General features: G+C 36.3%; 2 protein-coding genes across 11 annotated transcripts in view; one reads left to right on the top strand and one right to left on the bottom strand.

Annotated features, from left to right (window-relative positions):
• LOC124447735 (serine/threonine-protein kinase/endoribonuclease IRE1-like) overlaps nt 1-12,334 on the bottom strand; it is a 35,356-nt gene extending 23,022 nt beyond the window's left edge. For 4 of the 10 annotated variants that reach the window (XM_046998728.1, XM_046998731.1, XM_046998722.1 and 1 more), the window contains exons 1-6: nt 12,228-12,334; nt 11,834-11,929; nt 9,698-9,766; nt 9,271-9,351; nt 8,957-9,066; nt 8,180-8,730 (exon numbers count right to left, since the gene is read on the bottom strand). In XM_046998728.1, coding sequence (XP_046854684.1) covers nt 8,180-8,730; nt 8,957-9,051 — 646 coding nt within the window. In that variant the 5' untranslated portion in view covers nt 9,052-9,066; nt 9,271-9,351; nt 9,698-9,766; nt 11,834-11,929; nt 12,228-12,334. Of the gene's footprint in view, nt 1-8,179; nt 8,731-8,956; nt 9,067-9,184; nt 9,352-9,697; nt 9,767-11,833; nt 11,930-12,227 lie in introns of those variants that run through there. The other 6 variants (XM_046998723.1, XM_046998724.1, XM_046998729.1 and 3 more) reach the window with 6 other exon arrangements.
• Nucleotides 12,335-17,798: 5,464 nt separating this feature from the next.
• LOC124447753 (protein ALP1-like) lies at nt 17,799-19,392 on the top strand. Its single transcript, XM_046998754.1, has one exon. The coding sequence runs from the start codon at nt 17,987-17,989 to the stop codon at nt 19,307-19,309; it is 1,323 nt and encodes a 440-aa protein (XP_046854710.1). The 5' UTR covers nt 17,799-17,986; the 3' UTR covers nt 19,310-19,392.
• Nucleotides 19,393-19,478: the final 86 nt, after the last annotated feature.

Here is a 19,478-nt window from a genome sequence, read left to right as displayed (position 1 = left end):
GAATTCATTGTGATCGGTGGAGCAAACTGGGTTTGGTTACCGTAGTGAGCAAGTTCAACACTAGGTTTTCCAAGTGTAGAATTGTTCTTTGAACATCAAACAATGAAATCGAATGATTCAGCGAAGTTATATCTTACTTGTGCAATATTAATATTACCTCTTAAGTTTATAAATTATTTCCTAGTACACCACTGATTCATTATATACGTGCGGTCAAAAAGAAATGCTCACCAGCAAAAAATTTTAACAGGGTAACATTGAGATAAAGTGACAAATCATAAGATTTAAGCTAAACAATAAAAAATCAATAGTATATCTAATAACTAATGGATCCTCGTCTTACTTTGATTACAGCTTTGTATAGGTTAAAGAAGATGTTCAATATGTTTATAAAGCCTTGATGGAGATAATTACTATTGGATTATTACAATCCAACATTACTAGAAAACCCAAGGCATTCTCTTTACTTACTGTATAACTTTGTTATAGCCAATCATATGTATATCCCTGGATTGCACGCACGACTTGCAGAGCTGTTCGTACAACGGTGATTGGTGGTCATATATTCAGTTGTGTCAGACTGACTTCTTTTAAAATGAACTTTCTTTTAAAAAAATCATTTGAGCACAACCGAATACATAAAAAACAACCCATCCCCCAAGTTATTGTTCTAGTCGCGGCTCTTACAACTAGTCAAATACGTAGAGTTAATTTTTCATGTAGATGTAAATTATTATTCCCAAAGTAAACTATATGTTTCAACGATTTAGTCAAAGCGAGGTTTGATAATAATTTTTGAAAATTTTGTGTGAAAAAAAGATATGTATGGAAAGCGCATTGTCACATCAGCCTAGTATTTAGCCCCCCGTCGTGGACCTTAGCCCTTCCGCCGGGGAACTCCTTGCGCCACCCCTGTGCGCTTGACATTAAATTTGACACTGCTGACGCGGCTATTCAACAATTAGAAAAATTTCTCGCAGAATCAACACGAGGAGAAAAGCTTGTTTTACACGAAGAAGAGTTAAAACGCAAAAAATTGCTGCATGAAACAAGACTAAAAATGCAAGCTGAACTTACTACAGTATCTAAACCAAGAACGAAAGTTAAGAAATGTACACCCTTTTCTTCAACGAGTGCTAAATTGCCAAAATTAGTTATAGCAAAATTCGCTGGTTCCTTCACTGACTGGCCAAAATTCTGGGGACAATTTTCCGAAGCAATCGACAAAAGCTACTTAGCGCCCATAACAAAGTTCACTTTCTGCAAGAGCTGCTTGAAACAAATGTTAGACAACAAGTCGAGCCCCTCCCTTTCACCCCCGAGGGCTATAATCGAGCAAAGTTCATTTTAAACGATAAATATGGCAAAGAATCTTAAATAGAAAAATGTTATGTGAAAGAAATTACCAATTTACCATGTATTCAGGGGACTAACCCACACAATATAGCAAACTTCTGTGATAAATTGACGCATTTAGTGCAAGCACTCGAGACAATGGGTAAATTAGGAAATATTAGCGGAAACGTATCTATGACTCTCGACAAATTAGCGGGAATTCGAGGTGGTTCGCAATGACCCTCTATGGGAATCTTGCGATTTTATAAAATTAACTGATGCTATAAATCAGTGGGTAAGAAGAAATCCTGTAACAAACAATTCTGAACGTGAAGAAAACTACCGTAGAAGATCGTGCGTTGGAATGTCCAAGTAAGAATGCGTGCAATCAATGTGGCGTCAACGTCATCACTCTTCCATTCGCGAGCAAGCGGAATACAAGACTGATAACCATACATCCGGCGATAAGAAGTTAATGACGTATTATGACAGCGCCGAGAACATAATTCCTGTTGTTGTGGTGAAGGTAAATGAGATCACATGCCGCGCGTTGATAGACACTGGCTTCGGAAGCTCTTATGCCTCGGCTTAATAGACCTTTTCAAGGTTATCGCAGCCATATTGCAGGGGGTGCAAAAACATTGGGCCGAGCGCGCGGTCACGCATGGCATCCATATAAATTACTAATAAATGCGCAAAAATTACCCTTATACATGTAGCGACGAATCAAGCTTAGTCATAGTTGTTGTGCGTCAACGGATATACGATGTGAGTAAGCACAACAACGCGCTACAAGCTAACCACACAAGCCCGACCACAAAGCATGAAAGCACTACAACGCGCTTAGAAGGAACTAAGTCATCCCACTATTACGTGCAGGATATGACGGAGAACACTCCCTTTAGTTATTATATAAGACAAGACAAGAGATGAATAGAGCAGAATGCAATGTAAACTCGTATAATTAAATATAATGAGAAGGACTGTTTTTGTTGATGTTGACTGACGTTTCGACAACCTTAGCGATAGTCATCTTCAGAGTCAAATGAAGAGTAAACGTCAAGCTAGCCGTATTTGTTATCTGGTTCTTACGACATTTACAAACATGTAACGATACTCCCGCGTTCAAACCATTTACTTTATTACGATCATTTGGACGACATAGCGAACAACTTGCTAACGACTACATACGTTTTGCAAGCAACATCAGACACATACGCCAACAACTCTGGTTCAACCCTCGCTGCAAGGAGTTTGGTCTCGTTCCGGCAGGACTTAGAATTAAGTTCCCGTTGAACACACAAGAGGCTATTCAGATTGTCAAATCCACCAGCAGACGACTGATACGAGCACGGATTAACGACTGTTACAGACGAATCAACTATTAATATTTCACTTGAAAAGGTCTATTAATCAATCATCTTAACATTAACCATGTGACATTAAAAATCAACAGATCGATATGCTTCTCACATCACACAATGCAAAAGTAGAGTTGTATCACATGGTTACGGTGGCCCACAAGTGTCACGGCAAATGTTTCTTCTTGCAGTTAAAATTTTTCACCAACTACAAATCTTTCATCTTTTACGGCAAAACTTTTCTGTCTTACGGCAGAACATTTATGTCTTACAGCAAAACATTTATCTCTCATGGCAAAAATTTTATATCTCACGGCAAAACTTTGTTTCTTTCGCGGCAATTCCACGCGCGTACCTTATTGTTAACACGCGTATGCGTGTGTTCTTTAATATACTAATGTCAATTTAGCACCAAAATCAGGCCACAATTGGAAGTTTTGCAAGGGCGCGCAGCGCCCGCAGTAAAGTTGAGATTATGAAAACACAGAAGTGAGATATAACAATGGTTTATTCCTCATAACTAGCAATACACAGCTGATGAAGACTAACTTCTAAAATACAACGTCATAGTCTAATCACCTAGCAACATTACATCAGTTCGTAAACAGCGACCAAACTACTATAAGCTAATGACAATAAACATGATAAACTAAAAAAGACTACAATAGAAAGGCCAAAATAATGGCCCGTAAAAAGGAGCATCAACAAATGTTCTTCCAGCTAGGCCACCATATTTCCACGACAGAGACTCCAGTGAACAGAACCAGATATAAATGTTTTGCCGTAAGACAGAAAAGTTTTGCCGTAAGATATAAATGTTTTGCCGTAAGACAGAAACGTTTTGCCGTGAGATATAAATGTTTTGCCTTAAGATATAAATGTTCTGCCGTAAGATATAAATGTTTTGCCTTAAGATATAAAAGTTTTGCCGTAAGACAGAAACGTTTTGCCGTGAGATATAAAAGTTTTGCCTTAAGATATAAATGTTTTGCCGTAAGACAGAAACGTTTTGCCGTGAGATATAAAAGTTTTGCCGTAAGATATAAAAGTTTTGCAGTAAGACAGAAACGTTTTGCCGTGAGATATAAATGTTTTGCCTTAAGATATAAATGTTCTGCCGTAAGATATAAATGTTTTGCCTTAAGATATAAAAGTTTGCCGTAAGACAGAAACGTTTGCCGTGAGATATAAAAGTTTTGCCTTAAGATATAAATGTTTTGCCGTAAGACAGAAACGTTTTGCCGTGAGATATAAAAGTTTTGCCGTAAGACAGAAACGTTTTGCCGTGAGATATAAATGTTTTGCCGTAAGACAGAAACGTTTTGCCGTGAGATATAAAAGTTTTGCCGTAAGACAGAAACGTTTTGCCGTGAGATATAAATGTTTTGCCGTAAGACAGAAACGTTTTGCCGTGAGATATAAAGTTTGCCGTAAGACAGAAACGTTTTGCCGTGAGATATAAATGTTTTGCCTTAAGATATAAATGTTCTGCCGTAAGATATAAATGTTTTGCCTTAAGATATAAAAGTTTGCCGTAAGACAGAAACGTTTGCCGTGAGATATAAAGTTTTGCCTTAAGATATAAATGTTTTGCCGTAAGACAGAAACGTTTTGCCGTGAGATATAAATGTTTTGCCGTAAGATATAAATGTTTTGCCGTAAGATATAAATGTTTTGCCGTAAGATATAAATGTTTGCCGTAAGATATAAATGTTTTGCCGTAAGATATAAATGTTTTGCCGTAAGATATAAATGTTTTGCAGTAAGACAGAAACGTTTTGCCGTGAGATATAAATGTTTTGCCTTAAGATATAAATGTTTTGCCGTAAGATATAAATGTTTTGCCGTAAGATATAAATGTTTTGCCGTAAGATATAAATGTTTTGCCGTAAGATATAAATGTTTTGCCGTAAGATATAAATGTTTTGCCGTAAGATATAAATGTTTTGCCGTAAGATATAAATGTTTTGCCGTAAGATATAAATGTTTTGCAGTAAGACAGAAACGTTTTGCCGTGAGATATAAATGTTTTGCCTTAAGATATAAATGTTCTGCCGTAAGATATAAATGTTTTGCCTTAAGATATAAATGTTTTGCCGTAAGACAGAAACGTTTTGCCGTGCGATATAATAGTTTTACTGCAAGAAGAAACTTTTGCCTTGAAACTTGTGGACCACCGTACATAGTAGAGTGATTTAGCAATCACTACGTTTCGTCTAAGACGTCGCCAAATTTTCGCGAGGGATCTGGGTCTAGGACGCCACCATGTTGTAGGACTTCGTCAAATGATAGTATGAAACAAGTTTCATACATTTCGGCATTTTTCTTGCTGGATCGTGTTTTCCGATCATTTTAAACTAATTTTTTGATATCAAAAATATACTGCAGTATATTCATTTCAATAAAATTATAAATAAAAGCAAAATCATCGACATACGGCTAAGAATTCCAAGAACAACTTCGCTGAAGCCAGGAAGGATGGTACGAAACAAGTTTACCCTGGAAATCAAACCACCCCCCTCTACCAACAAACGAAATGGGAAGTCGTCGACGTTTGGAAATCTTGGTGAAAAGGCCTAAGGCAAGAAATCGGTACCAAGACTATGACGACATCATTCTACAACAGCTTGAGAACGGGGTGTTTGAAAAGGCACCACAAAAGGTGATTAGAAAGGAGTTCTACATACCACACAAAGCAGTGGAGAAGGACACAGTTGAGACAACTAAACTGCATATTGTCTACGATGCCTCGGCCAGTGAATCACGAATTTCACCATCTTTCAATGACTGCCTGAATCCGGGCACCTTCCTGCAGAGCCTTCTCTGGTCAATTCTCGTTCGATCATGATTCTCTCCAGTTCTGCTCACTGGTGACCTGGAAAAAGCGTCTCTCCAAGTTAAAATAAGACAGACCGATCAAAATGCACTTAGATTTCACTGGAAGTCACCTGGAAGCAACGATGTGGAGACGTATCGGTTCACGAGGACGCTGTTTGGTCTGACATGTTCTCCTTTTTTACTCAATGGTGATTTGATAGAACATCTAAAGTCCTGGGAAGGAACAAACCCAAACCTTGTAGAAGAAATACGTAAAAATCTCTATGTTGACGATGTAATGATGGGTGGTGTAACTGTCTCAGAAGTTGATAAGAAGAGGAGTCAAGCTATTGAGATCTTCGAAGACGCCACTTTCAAGTTGCACAAATTGCATTCGAATGAGGCCGTGCTAGAAACTGCACCAAAGGCTGAAGGCTTTGAAGAGATGACGTCTATGAAACCAGACCAGCAACACGAGAAGTCACTCGCTAAACTATTGGGACTTCAATGGGATAAAGATAAAACACCCTTAGCGTGCAAATGGCAATCGAAGAAATCGTCTGCTCAGGAAGACGTGCATTATCACAACTTGCCAAAATATACGACCCTCTTGGTTAGGTATCACCAATGACATTGATGGGAAAGATAATTTTTCGAGAAATGTGCGAAGCTCGTTGCTCATGGGATGGTGAATTGCCCGATATCATAAGAAAACTCTGTGATAATTGGTATTCGAGACTTTCAGCTAGTTGCGAACTTCCCTAACCTTTAGCTCCGCATAAACAAACCGTATCTGCCGTCACCCTTCATGCCTTTGGCGATGCAAGTAAAGTCGGGGTGTCAGCAGCAGTATATGCAGTTGTTGAGCAGGAGAATGAAATAACCCAAGGATTCGTATGTGCAATATCCAGGTTGGCAAAACGGGATCTGTCAATACCCCTCTTGGAATTGGCTGCTGGACACGTGGCCGTTAACTTGCCATCGAATGTAAAGTGTGCCATTGGTGAGGAAATTGTAATCTCTGTCCATTGCTGGTTGGATTCTACAGCAGCAGATTACTGGATCAACGGGTGTGGGGATTATCGTCAATCTGTTGCAAATAATGCTGCAAAAGTACAGAGTCATGCTCGTGTAAAATGGCATTATGTACCCACTAAACAGAATCTGGCAGACATGGGAAGTCGTGTTGAAAATATCAAGGGAAACGAACACTGGAAAAACGGTCCGGAGTGGCTGAATGATCCTTTAAAGTGGCCACTACAACAAGCAATTGAATGTACAATTGAAGTCGAGCAGGAGATGAAGACTACGAAAAGAATACACGTATTTGCTACATCAGTTTCAACCGAGAACGACGACTGTTTCATAAAATTTTTAAAGAAGTTTAACCTCCGAAATATCTTGAGAATGTGTTTGTGGAAACTAAGGTTCAAAGAAAACTGCGGCAGTTCCATGGACTGTCAAAGAAGGGCCCTTTAACAAGTGAAGTCAAGAAGAGTGAAGTTTGGTGTATCAAGAAAACACAAAACGATGCAAAACAAAATCCTGAATTCGAAGGAAATTGCTTGGAGCTCAACGTTCAACTTCATGGAGATGGAGTCCTTGAATTTCGTGGTCGGATTGAGGGAGGCTATCCTGTGTTTCTACCACAAAACGCTACGTTCTCTGAAAAGTAAGTCGAGAGAGCACATCTCAACACACTTCTTGGCGGTGTGATTATAACTATGGCTAAGGTGCGAGAATGATTTTGGGTGCTCAAGCTGTGCAGACTAGTAAAGCAAGTACTACACAATTGCTACGGGTGTTTAAAGTTCAGAGTAAAGTCGTATGTAAAACCACCACCAGGAAACCTTCCAATGACGAAAACTTAAGGCACAACTCCGTTTCAAGTCGTTGGGGTGGACTTTGCAGGTCCAATCCGTTATCAGACAAAGGCAAAGGCAGGGAAGAAAGCGTACCTAGTACTTTACGGATGCAGCTTAACATGAGCAATATATCTCAAAATGTTAAGATTGATGGAACTCACCGAATTAATTCGGAGCCTGAGAAGATTTATTGCAAGACGGGGTCGACCTAAAATCATCTATTCAAATAACGCCAAAACGTTCAAGGCTGCAGACAGTTAGTTGAGAAAGGTGAGAAGGGATGAGAAATTTAATGCATTTCTAGCGGACAAGGCGATTGAGTAGAGGTTCAATCTCAGTCGTGCTCCAACCCAAAGGCTGCAACGTTTATACAACGACCGACAAGAGATGCAGCGGTAGCAGCAAAGATATGACTTAAGCAAATGCTGAGGGGGGGAGGGACACTTAACGATTAGCTGAGTAGACATTTCATTAAATTTGTTATAATCTTATATTTACTATTTGCGGGAAAATATCAGTCATTTCTCCATGAAAAATCAGTTCCCTTTTGGACATAAACCTCAATTCTGAGTTAGATGTGACCGAGACGGAGTCTATTGTACAATACAGTAACGAACGTACTTACTATTTAAAAAGTTTCGCTACTTAATATATCTTTGTAAACTTTATTGTTGCGTGATTTTATTTTGATTACTCTGATCGATTGTGACTTGCCGAGGACTACGAATTTTGAGGCACAATTCTCCACACTGTAGATTATTCAAGAAAATCAACACAATGATATAATAATTATAAATATACCTTGATCTTTCCAATAATTTAAATCATTCATGACTCCTTTTTCTTCAGTTCCTAAACTCAATTGCTTCACAAGTTGCTTCATATTTTCTATTTTCTGATGAAAATCTGTTTCGTTCCATTCATTAAATTTGCAGTGAGCCCAAGAATTTCTATTTTCTCTAACAATTTTTGCCGCATTCTGGACCAGGTTTTCGGAAATTGGGAACCTTTCTAGTAAATTAAGCACTGCTGATGCGTCACAACAGTCGTAACTATTGAACTTTGCCATGTAGTTTTGAAGGAAAAGTTTTCCAAAGTCGACATGTGATGTAATTTTATAATCAAAGTTTTCCTTATCCTTTTTTTCATTATTGTTGATATTTTTGTAATGTGGATCGTAAGGTGAAGGAAAGTTGTGAATCTTTTGAACATGAATATTATGAGATTCTTTTAAATCATGATACTCCTTTGAAATAGTTTTTTTAAGATAAGGTTGAACAGCTGGGATAAAAATATGATTGAGTGCAATTCCATAAACACACCATCGTTTTTTATCGTCATTTAACGTTTTTCTATAACGATCATCATAAATTATTGAGGGGTATTGTTGTACTATATCATTAAATTTAATCCATTTAAATTATATTTTAAGCAGGTATTAGTGGAAATGCGATAATATGTTTGAGTTCAAATTGTTCATTTATAGATGAAACGATAAACCAAAAAAATTAAGATTTGCATTACAGCAGTTTGGAAGAGAAAATGATGTGATATAAAATTGAAATTAAGACAACTTACATTTTTTCTTCTTCATTGAACTTTTTCATGATTGTTTTGCAAAGCCAAAGGAAAGCAAACATAACAGCGATAAAACCAAAGAATATCTCCATCATAAAGTATATGTATACCTGTGAACATTTAAGAATAACATATACTTCATATAACACATTATTCAAGGATAACATATATTCTATGATAACATAGCAGATTACTTTAATTATAGATATGTAAATAGTTCATAGTTACAGCTCTTCTTTAACTTTGTTCATTCTTGTTGATGTTTTTATTATGTAAATCGTGAGGATATTTTGGTGAAGGAAAGTTGTAAAAACCTTTTGAACGTGAGTATTATGAAATTTCTTTAATTCATCAAACTTTCATCATAATTTTCATCGTCATTTAACAGCGTTGCCCTATAACGATCATTATAAAGTATTGAGGGAAAATTGGAATACATGCACATAAATTGCCCTATAGTGATACATATGATTGACAGACACTTAACTAGAAAATAATATTAGCTAGCACGTGATAAGGACAATGTATGTGTGTACTTCATGCAGAGGCGTATTAAAAGGAACTAGACAAGGAGCTATATTTCTTGAGTTATTGCAAAAATTTTAAAAATGTTTTAATTAGAAAGCGTAAAACTCAGAAATGTATTGTTGGACAAGATCATTTAATTTGATCCAAGTTCATCATAATATAATATTACATAAAACATTTAAAATAAACAACAAAATCAGATCATCGACATACCGTCCTTCACCATCTGATCACAAAAAACACCGCATCTTGAAGAACATTAAAAACAACAGGGACATCATTCTACTCAAACCAGACAAAGGAAATTGAGTAGCTATTATGGACATAAAGGTATATAATAATGCATACTTAAATATAATTAACAAAATATCTAAATTAAACCATTAGATAATGTCCCCACTCTACTCAGAGAAGGCAGACTACAACGCTTCCTCTGAAATCTCAAAAAACAAGGCTCTATAGACAACCATATATACTCTTCAGTTTTCCCTAGAGGCTCACAACCAGGTCGCTTTTATGGTCTCCCCAATCTTCATAAACATAGAGAAAACTATAATTCCCCTCCCATTCGACCTATAGTCTCTTCCACCAACTCATATAACTCTAATCTCTCCAAGTACTTATGCATTCTACTTAACCCTGTCATACCCAACAATTACACTACATCAGACTCTTTTACTTTTGTTAACGAACTACACACCCAAAACCGCAACAACAACTACTTCGTTTCTTTTGACGTCCAAAGTCTTTTCACTAACATCCCCTTATCCGAAACCATGGACATTGCATTAGATCTTATTTATTCACACCATCCCAACCTTATCAGTAAAAAACAAGATTTAAAACAACTTTTTTTCATTGCCACCTCACAAACTCATTTCCCATCTAACGGACAATTTTTTGACCGAATCGACGGAGTCGCGATAGGCTCACCATTAGCACCACTTCTTGCCAATCTTTTCATGGGATATCATGAAAAGAATTGGATCAAGAACTATGACGGACCTAAAGTATTGTTTTACATACGCTACATAGATGACATATTTTGTATTTTTAACAACGAGGATGACGCTCTCTCTTTTTTTAATCATTTAAATTTACAACACAAGAACATTGACTTTACCATAGAAAAAGAACACGACAACAAGTTACCTTTTTTAGACATACTCATTACTAAAAACACAGCCACGAACACATACACGACATCTACTTTTCATAGAAAAACTTACACTGGCCTATTACTTAACTTCTTCAGCTTCACCTCACAAAAGTATAAGACAGGACTGATTAAAACTCTTATAGACCGCATACGGAAAATTAACAACACGTCGACTGGCTATTATCATGATTTAAACGCTCTCATTGACAATCTCAAACAAAACTCCTTTCCCTCGCCTTTCATAGAAAATATCATTAAATCATATGACCATGAAAAAAAACACAAACAAAATAAACACCAGAAACGAACCCACACCTACCCAACTCGAGACTTACCTCTTCAAACTACCCTACATTGGTAACATTTCACAAATCACGGAAGGGAAATTACACAACTTAATAAAACGCTACTGCACAGACTTAGACATCAAACTAGTTTTTTCATCCTTCACAATCAAAAATCACTTTAGCTTCAAAGATTCTATTCCCGCTCTTTTAAAATCCAACGAATGTTGATTGAATTTTTTGAATTTTCTGTTTATGGATTTTCTTGTGCTGGATGTAAGTCCAGTTACATTGGGGACACCACCCGCCACCTTTCCACACAGATTAAAGAACACACAACAACAGAAAAAAACTCACACATATTCAGACACTTACTCTCGTCACCACACTGCAAAAACAATTACACACAATCCTGTTTCCGTATCTTAGACAACGCTCACACTCCTTTCGCTTTTAAACTCAAAGAAGCCCTTTATATCAAGAAGCGTTAACCTAACCTCAACAAACAAATACAACATCTTGACACTATCTTTCACCTGTAAATAGCTATTACTACTTTATCAGATATTATTCATTTTCTTTGTGATTTTTCTTTTCCCTTTGATAAAACCTAACACAAACATTTTATAACACCTCATTCAACTGTAAATAATTATTCATAACTATTCACTTCGCACTGAAGATGGCATAAAGTATGCCGAAACATGTTTGTTTTAAAAAAATTTGTCGTTTATTTTAAATGTCTTATAACCATTGTGCTCTTACGAAATTATAATATTGTATAAGCAAATGATGGTGGAAATATGTTAATACAGTTGATTTTTATTAATTCACCCTTAGATAAAACGACAAGTTATGAGAAATTCAAAAATTTGCGACGCATTAATTGAAATTAAGACAACTTACATTTTTTCATTTCATCAAACTTCATTAATGATTATTTCTCCATAAACTTTAAGTGCCATAACGAATAACCATCTCCGTCGTGAAGCTTAAATTTACCTGTGAATATTCAAGGAAGCCATTTCATTAACAACATAGACTTAGACATTACATCAATAATTTAGTGTAGAAATACAACATGAAGTTAGCACAGTTTATAACCATTGTAAGACAAAAAGAACTTTATTGTATTTGATGAACATAAGTCAAAGAGAATTTGTATTTTATATTACATCTTGGACATCACAGACGACAATTAACCGTTGTGTGATTATATTCTTTAATTGATTTTAAAGAGAGAGAAAAGAAACTAGAAATTTAAAAAATTCATCAAAATATATCTTAACTTGTAACTTACCTTTATTAAACTTTATATTTCACAGATCTCGTTACAAAAATCTTGTTAGTTAAAGGAACGCTCAATAATGAACAGTGTTTTCCTACGTGGCAGTATACATAAATTATTATGATAATGTCAAAATCAGTGGGAGATAACTCAACAATGCCCTACTACGAAACATACAAAATATTTTACATTCATGATCGTTCTGTGGTAGAGAAATTCTTGAATAAGTTTTCAATTCGCTCTCGACTGCTATTAGCTAGAACCATTTATTTTTTTATGTTTTTTTTTGATCTCGTATCAACCTGTTTCAACCTTCTCGTGATGATAGACGTGGTTACCTAAATTATTCTCATTCTCGTATTTTATAAGAAAAAAATATTAAAACTTCTCGCCTTAAAAATTACAAATGAATTTGCAAATATGATGCAAGTGTCTGTATCCTGGATTTATTGAAGCAGCCAATCGTGCAAAAAACTGCAATAGTTTTCCTACCTTATTTATCTTTACTATGACATACTCAAGTATATGAGCGTTGACAGAAAACTTTTTTCTTGTGTTTTGCTTTTGACTTAGATGCATTTTATATTTGCAATACTACCACAAAAAGATGATAGAAATTCTAGCTGATACATTGAAATTCGAACTTCTAAATGATGATGCCATCAAAATTACACTGAAACGCGAGAGTCAAGTAAAGACGTTGCTGAGAAAACTAAAGGCAGAAAAATGTATAAATGAAAAAACATACAACGAACTTTATCCCACTGGTACACGTATCGGCATACTATATGGACTCCCTAAAATTCATAAATCCTCCATCTCTCTAAGACCAATCTTATCTAGTATTGACCACTACTCCTACAAGCTAGCCAAATTCTTTATTCCTTTCCTTACACCAATCTCCGCCAGCTCCAATAACACCAATAACTTTGTGATGGCGAGCTTTAATGTTAAATCATTGTTCACCAACATCCCAGTTGATGAAACACTCGCTATAATAACTAATCACCTCTTCTCCAATAACACGTCCTTTCAAGGCCTTGACCGTTCACAATTCACTCTCTACCTCTCCGTCAAAAACTGTCATTTCTTCTTTAATGGTCAAGTTTATCAACAGATTGATGGTGTGGCTATGGGCAGCCCCATAGTCCCTCTATTTGCTAACATATTTATGTCCTTCAACGAGAATTCATGGCTTCACAACTGTCCCTCCACTTTCAAACCCCTCTTTTACCAACGTTACGTTGATGATTGCTTTCTACTCTTCCGATCACTGGATCACATACCTCTTTTCCTTACCTATCTCAACCACCAACATCCTAACATCTCCTTTACATCTGAACTGGAAAAAGACAAAACACTCCCCTTTCTTGACGTAAAAATAACTCGCTCAAATGGCAAGTTATCCACCTCCGTGTCTCGTAAACCTACTTTCACTGGTCTCTTCTCCAATTTCCATAGTTTCATTCCCATTCAATACAAACGCTCCTTAATCTCCTCTTTACTTCACCGAATTTTCAACCTCTGTTCCAGCTATGAACACTTTCATACTGAACTAGAAGCTGTTACAAAATTGTTCACCTTCAAAAACTTCCCTTCATACATATTTGACAATCATGTTCACCACTTCCTCAACAATACATTTGAACCCAAAGATCCTATTCACACTGCTTCTAAGAAAATCATGTACTTCTGTCTCCCTTTCACTGGCCTACACTGTCTTCAGATTCGCACTCAAATCACTCAACTCTGCAATGCTGCCTTTCCTCATATCAACGTTCGCTTTGTTTTTCGTTCTTCCAGGCGTCTCTCCTCTTTCTTTCCATTTAAAGATAGGGTTCCCAAGCTCCTGAGATCTGGTGTTGTATACTCATTTAAGTGTCGATGCTGCTCTGCATTGTATATGGGTCAAGCCACGCGTCATTTACACACCAGAATATCGGAACACTTGGGAATCTCTCCCTTAACAGGGAAACCTTCCTTATGTCCACCACCATCTGCAGTTCTTTCACATAAATAAATACATCTCACTCTGCCGATTTTAATGACTTCTCAATTCTCTCTTCCTCCTCCGACAGTTATGACCTTATGATTCATGAAAGCCTTCTGATATCCAAACTTAAACCCTCTCTTAACACCCAAGGCAACCTTTCCCAACGATGACCTTTTGGGAAAAAATTAGAACAAATATCAATCAACTTATGAATATGATGTTCACCTCCAACATTAGGTTTTCCCCGCTGTCTATACAAGGAAACGTGATGGATAAATCATCGTTTTCATTGTTTAGTACAGTTTGAGACAGAGGTTCCTAAAAGTGAAATATATAAGAAGTAATTACAAATATCGGTACATAAAATCTTTACGTGACACTTACGTAATGAATATAATAGTTTTAATTTCCTTAGCGAAGTTTAAAAATAAGTGCGTTATTATTTTCAATGCCAAAAATTGATGCTAGATAGTTTCTAAATTTACATTACACAACAAAGCATAAAAAACAAGACAAAATTTAGATTATAGGCAAAGTGTAATTAGTTATCATTTGCGACAAGTGAAAAGCTTCATTTGCGTGCTGTTTGAAATAGTAACAGAAATGCATTTGTTCCATGGACGGCGGAGCAACATATGAAGTGGGAGGGGGGGGGGCTAAATCTTTAATTGTACTACAGTGTCTTAAAAAAACTTCTAAACAACAACTTCAGCTAAGTCTTAATATTTTTTTGTTTTCTATCGCAAAAATTGGGGGAGGGGGATACAGCCCCCACAGCCCCCCTGGTTTCGGCGTTCATGTGTTCGTGCTTTCTCATTCTTTCTTTTTCAAATTGAGGTGGTGGCATCATAATGCATCACGCTTTGAAAATTATTCAGAATTAATCGAAAATCCTAAACAACTACCTCATGGTTAACATCATTTTCCACTTCAACTGCAGAAGAAAAATTGCCAGCAGATAATTTCAGGAGAGGAACTAGAGGTATTTGATGATGTATTTCTTTCTAATACATCATCCATCGAGAAACAATATATTCGCTTGGGTACAAATAGGTTTTAACATGCAACCCTGTCATAACAAACAAAATGAAATGCTGTGGGTCAGTTTGGAGTGAACCAACCCAGTCATATACAGCACTAATATAACAATAATGAGAAAACGCTCTCGTCAAAGTACCAAGGTCAGGGTGCTTTATGCATACAATGATATGATCTTCCTCCAACAAAGATTCTGTTGGCCAATATGATGCTTCTTCCAAAAGATTATCATCAAACTCAGCACAGGTTTGAGTAACAAAACGGAAAGAAAAAATGGATTCCTGTATTCAAAACTACATGTTATGAGTAAGGTTAAAATACAAACCTTCTGTTTTTTAATGTTCTCAATTATATTTTCCTTTTACCTTTTTCAGGAAATCAACCACCTATACAATAATTTTTTTGAAAATGATAGTTGTTCACATGAAAATAAGTACATAATGATGTGTTGTTGTCTCCCATGTATAAGAATATTGCAACCACACTTTTTGAACCCACACTTTGGAAAATGTGAAATAAACAAACGGAATCCTGTGATCAAACATAAGTTAATTCTCATTGATAAGTTATTTTTACATGCTTCCCCAAGCATTGTTAAGCATATCCATTGCTTTAGGAGAATGAAATCAAGAGAAGGAACCCAATTTCTCTGGGTTAGGGAAGATGGGACATAGGAACCACAATATTCAACTTGGAGATGGGCGGGCCCCTCTAAATTCTTGGAATTCTAAAGACTAAATTGCATAAAGGGCCATTTTACTATAAAAGACGTCCAAAATGACTAATAGTAATTGAACGACTATTTTTAAGAGATACTTTTGTGTAATCACGACAATATTTTCACGGTTCTACTAGTTCTCCGTTATCGTGGACCTCGCATAGAAAGAAGTGGTTTAAGCATTGTACAATAGGCTTTGAACATAGTTTTCCCAAGTATATTTATATTTGTTGTTGCAAGTCAATTGAAAATTATACTAAAGAAGGAAGATGGCTACATCACAAAATCTAACGAAGGTCGTCTCATTTTTATTGTAGATTTGAAGGAAATCCTTGAGGACTAAGGTCGTCTAGACATATTTACCGTCTCTTGCATAAAAACAACCAATCTCCGTTAAAATACAAAAAAGTCCCCGATATACGGGCAAAATGTTGGGTAACTCATAAGTTGCAAACATGACCAAGTCAAAACAAATTTGTTGCTTTTACATGTGGCGGATGGTACCAAAACTCTAACACGATAATTTATTTGTTTGTAAAACTTTATTACGATAATTTATTACGATACTTTATTACGATAATTTATTATAAAATAAGTAAAATAGCCAAGTATGGTTTTGGCTTCCCTAATATTAAAAATGTGTTCTCTTGTCTCTGAATGCAACTTACTAACCTGGTTAATACTGCTGTCATCTGATTGTGTCGCCATTTCCATCTTAGCACGTAAACAAACTTAAATTGTTGTTGCCATTTCTTTCTGCACTTTTACAACTCAGAAGTCGGACTTTTACAACTCGGAAGTCAGACTTTTAAAACTTGGAAGTCGGCAGTCGGACTTTTAAAACTCGGAAGTCGGAAGTCGGACTGTAAACAACTCGTAATTTAGATAATACTTGTACGCTTCCGTATGATTTACAATAACGGAAACATGTGAGAGCATATCTGTTTAACACTACATTTACTGACATTTGATTATCGCTTTGCAATATTAAGTTGGTATCCGTCAAGGGTACATTTATCTGATTTTTTCAATCAAAAACGTCGTCTGATTCATTCTTCTGAGATGGAAGCAACGTACGTTGATGATGTAGTGAAATTAGGTGAGGAATTTTATAATTTAAGACAAATAATGTATTGACAATTACCTCGATCAACTACAAATAAAACATGTTAAAAGTTTTGTGGCATAGGTCCATTGGCCGCCATTTTTTTGGCGTCAGGTCCCAGTCCACTTAGCCGCTCCAGTTATTATAGAACTCAATGGTGCTGACCCTTTTGTATTAGAGTTTTTGTTCCAGTCTTTTAGTAGAGTTCACTGGACTCAGTTCACCTACTTCACTTACTCATAATGACAACGATACATTTGGTCTGCGGTTGTTCACAAATTCACTTTATTAAAACATTTATTTCTTGGTTGTTTTATTAAAATGAATCTAATATTTATGGTGTCTTGGAGTTGATTTGCCGATGTACATTTGGATATGTGTTATTATTACAGAGGCGAGTTTGTTTTATGCATTTTAGTATTTTTTACCATGGCCATCGAAGAAATTATTGAGGCTGGGGCACAGTATATTTTGGGATCTTTCTCCGTGACCTATGGACACACATTAATATTTTTCTTTGCTTTCTTTTTTTCATTTGGTGGCCCAAGGCAAATTTCTTCCTTTGCCCGCTCCCTCCTGTTAAAATAAGTTTTTGCTTATGTTGTATTTATGTATTGTTCACCAAGTTTTGAAGTTTTAGCAAAGAAAATTTAAAGTAAGTTTTCATCGGCTTTTTCTTCAGAGGGAAGGAAAAAATACTAAAGGTTGAGAGAAAAACTTGAGGCTTAGTTCAAACGGCGAACTTCTCATGTGCCGTGCCAAATTACTATTAAGTTCGGCAGAGCACGGCAAAATAGGAATTTGATTCAAACGTCGATTTTAATTCAGTCGAACTTAACTCCTTCATATGACCTTTCGTTCCTTTACGTCAGCGTTTATACAACGCGCATGCTCAAATAAATAGCGGGATTTTCAATATGGCGAAAACAAAAATAGCACAAAGACAGATCATTTTTATGCGACATATGCTAGAGCGTGCCAAAAATCGAAGGAGAATGCTTGATTCTTTTATTCAGTTATTGATTAATAGAAGAATCATGGCAATCAGAGCTGCGATCACCCTGATTCTGTGTTTATTCTCGCAAAACTCGCGTTCAACATCAATAACGCCTCGATCATGTCGGAGACTTGCTAGAAATAAAGGATGGTGGAATCTTATTTGGGTTAACTATTCTGCAGTGGGATTCAAGAAAACATTTAGAATATCTCGAGAAACGTTTCTGTTTATTCTTGCTCGCCTAAGACACGTACTCGAAAAGAAAAACATAGTTGAAGAGCCCCTTCCTCCAGAGGTTCGACTAGCTGTTTGCTTGTATCGCCTTGGAAGAGGAACATATTATTATACAATTGCAGAATTGACTGGGCTTGGTGTTTCCACCGTATGTTCTATTACTGACGAAGTTTGCAAAGCCATCGTTGAACAACTCTGGGACGAATTGGTCAAACAGTTAATGCCACAGTCTGAGCAAGATTTCAAAGATTCAATGATTGATATGGAACACTTTTGGCAGTTCCCTTGTTGTTGGGCAGCCCTTGATGGTTGCCACATTTCTATAAAGTGCCCACCAGGTGGTCAGGAAGCAAACAAAGAGTATCACAACTTTAAAAACTTTTACTCTATTGTTCTTATGGCATTGGTTGACTCCCACTATAGATTTATTTGGGGAAGCTGTGGCTACCCAGGTAACTCACACGACTCTATTATTTTTCAATCCACACAGCTGTGGGCTAGTATTCAGGAAGGAAACTATTTGCCAGCAATTGGGAAAGTAATTGGTCAGCAAACAGTCCAGCCACTTATAGTTGCTGACTCTGCTTTTCCATTTACCAAATGGCTTATGAAGCCTTATACAGATGCTGTCCTTTCTGAAAGGAAAAGGTATTTTAATTACAGACTAAGCCGTGCACAAATGGTGACAGAGGGTGCTTTTGGACAGCTTAAAGGTAGGTGGCATGTGTTGTACAGAAAATGTGAAAGTAATAGAAAAAGTGTCAGAATGACTGTCCTGGCTTGCCTGGTCCTCCATAAAATTTGCTTAATGAAGAAAGATACTATCTCAAAAAAATTGGATCTTTCACAAGACCCTGGCAAAAGTGAAACGCGAGATAGAGATTCAGTAAGAGAATTGCTACAAATGAGAGCATGTCCTAAAGTCAGGGATACTTCCAAAGAAGCAGCTGATATAAGAAATGCTTTGGTGGAAAAACTTTGGTTGGAGGAGACTGGAGAAGTGGTTTAATTTTTTTGACTTTTGAAAAAATAAGTTCATTTTCATATATTGAACAACACATTCATAAAAAATTAATTTTTTTGTTCTTTCTAATTCTCAATCTTAACTAATGTGATTATATAATGCTTTATTGTGCACAAATAACATTTGATTTGAACATTTTGATAATATAACAATA

This window comes from Xenia sp. Carnegie-2017, unplaced genomic scaffold (assembly GCF_021976095.1).
Source record: "Xenia sp. Carnegie-2017 unplaced genomic scaffold, XeniaSp_v1 HiC_scaffold_23, whole genome shotgun sequence".
NCBI lineage: Eukaryota > Metazoa > Cnidaria > Anthozoa > Malacalcyonacea > Xeniidae > Xenia > Xenia sp. Carnegie-2017.
The sequence above is the reverse complement of the archived record's forward strand: the minus strand, read 5'-3'. Positions and strand labels throughout refer to the sequence as shown.

Coding starts and splice junctions, on each gene's coding strand:
- LOC124447753 (XM_046998754.1), top strand. CDS start 17,987: ATGGCGAAAACAAAAATAGCACAAAGACAGATCATTTTTATGCGACAT.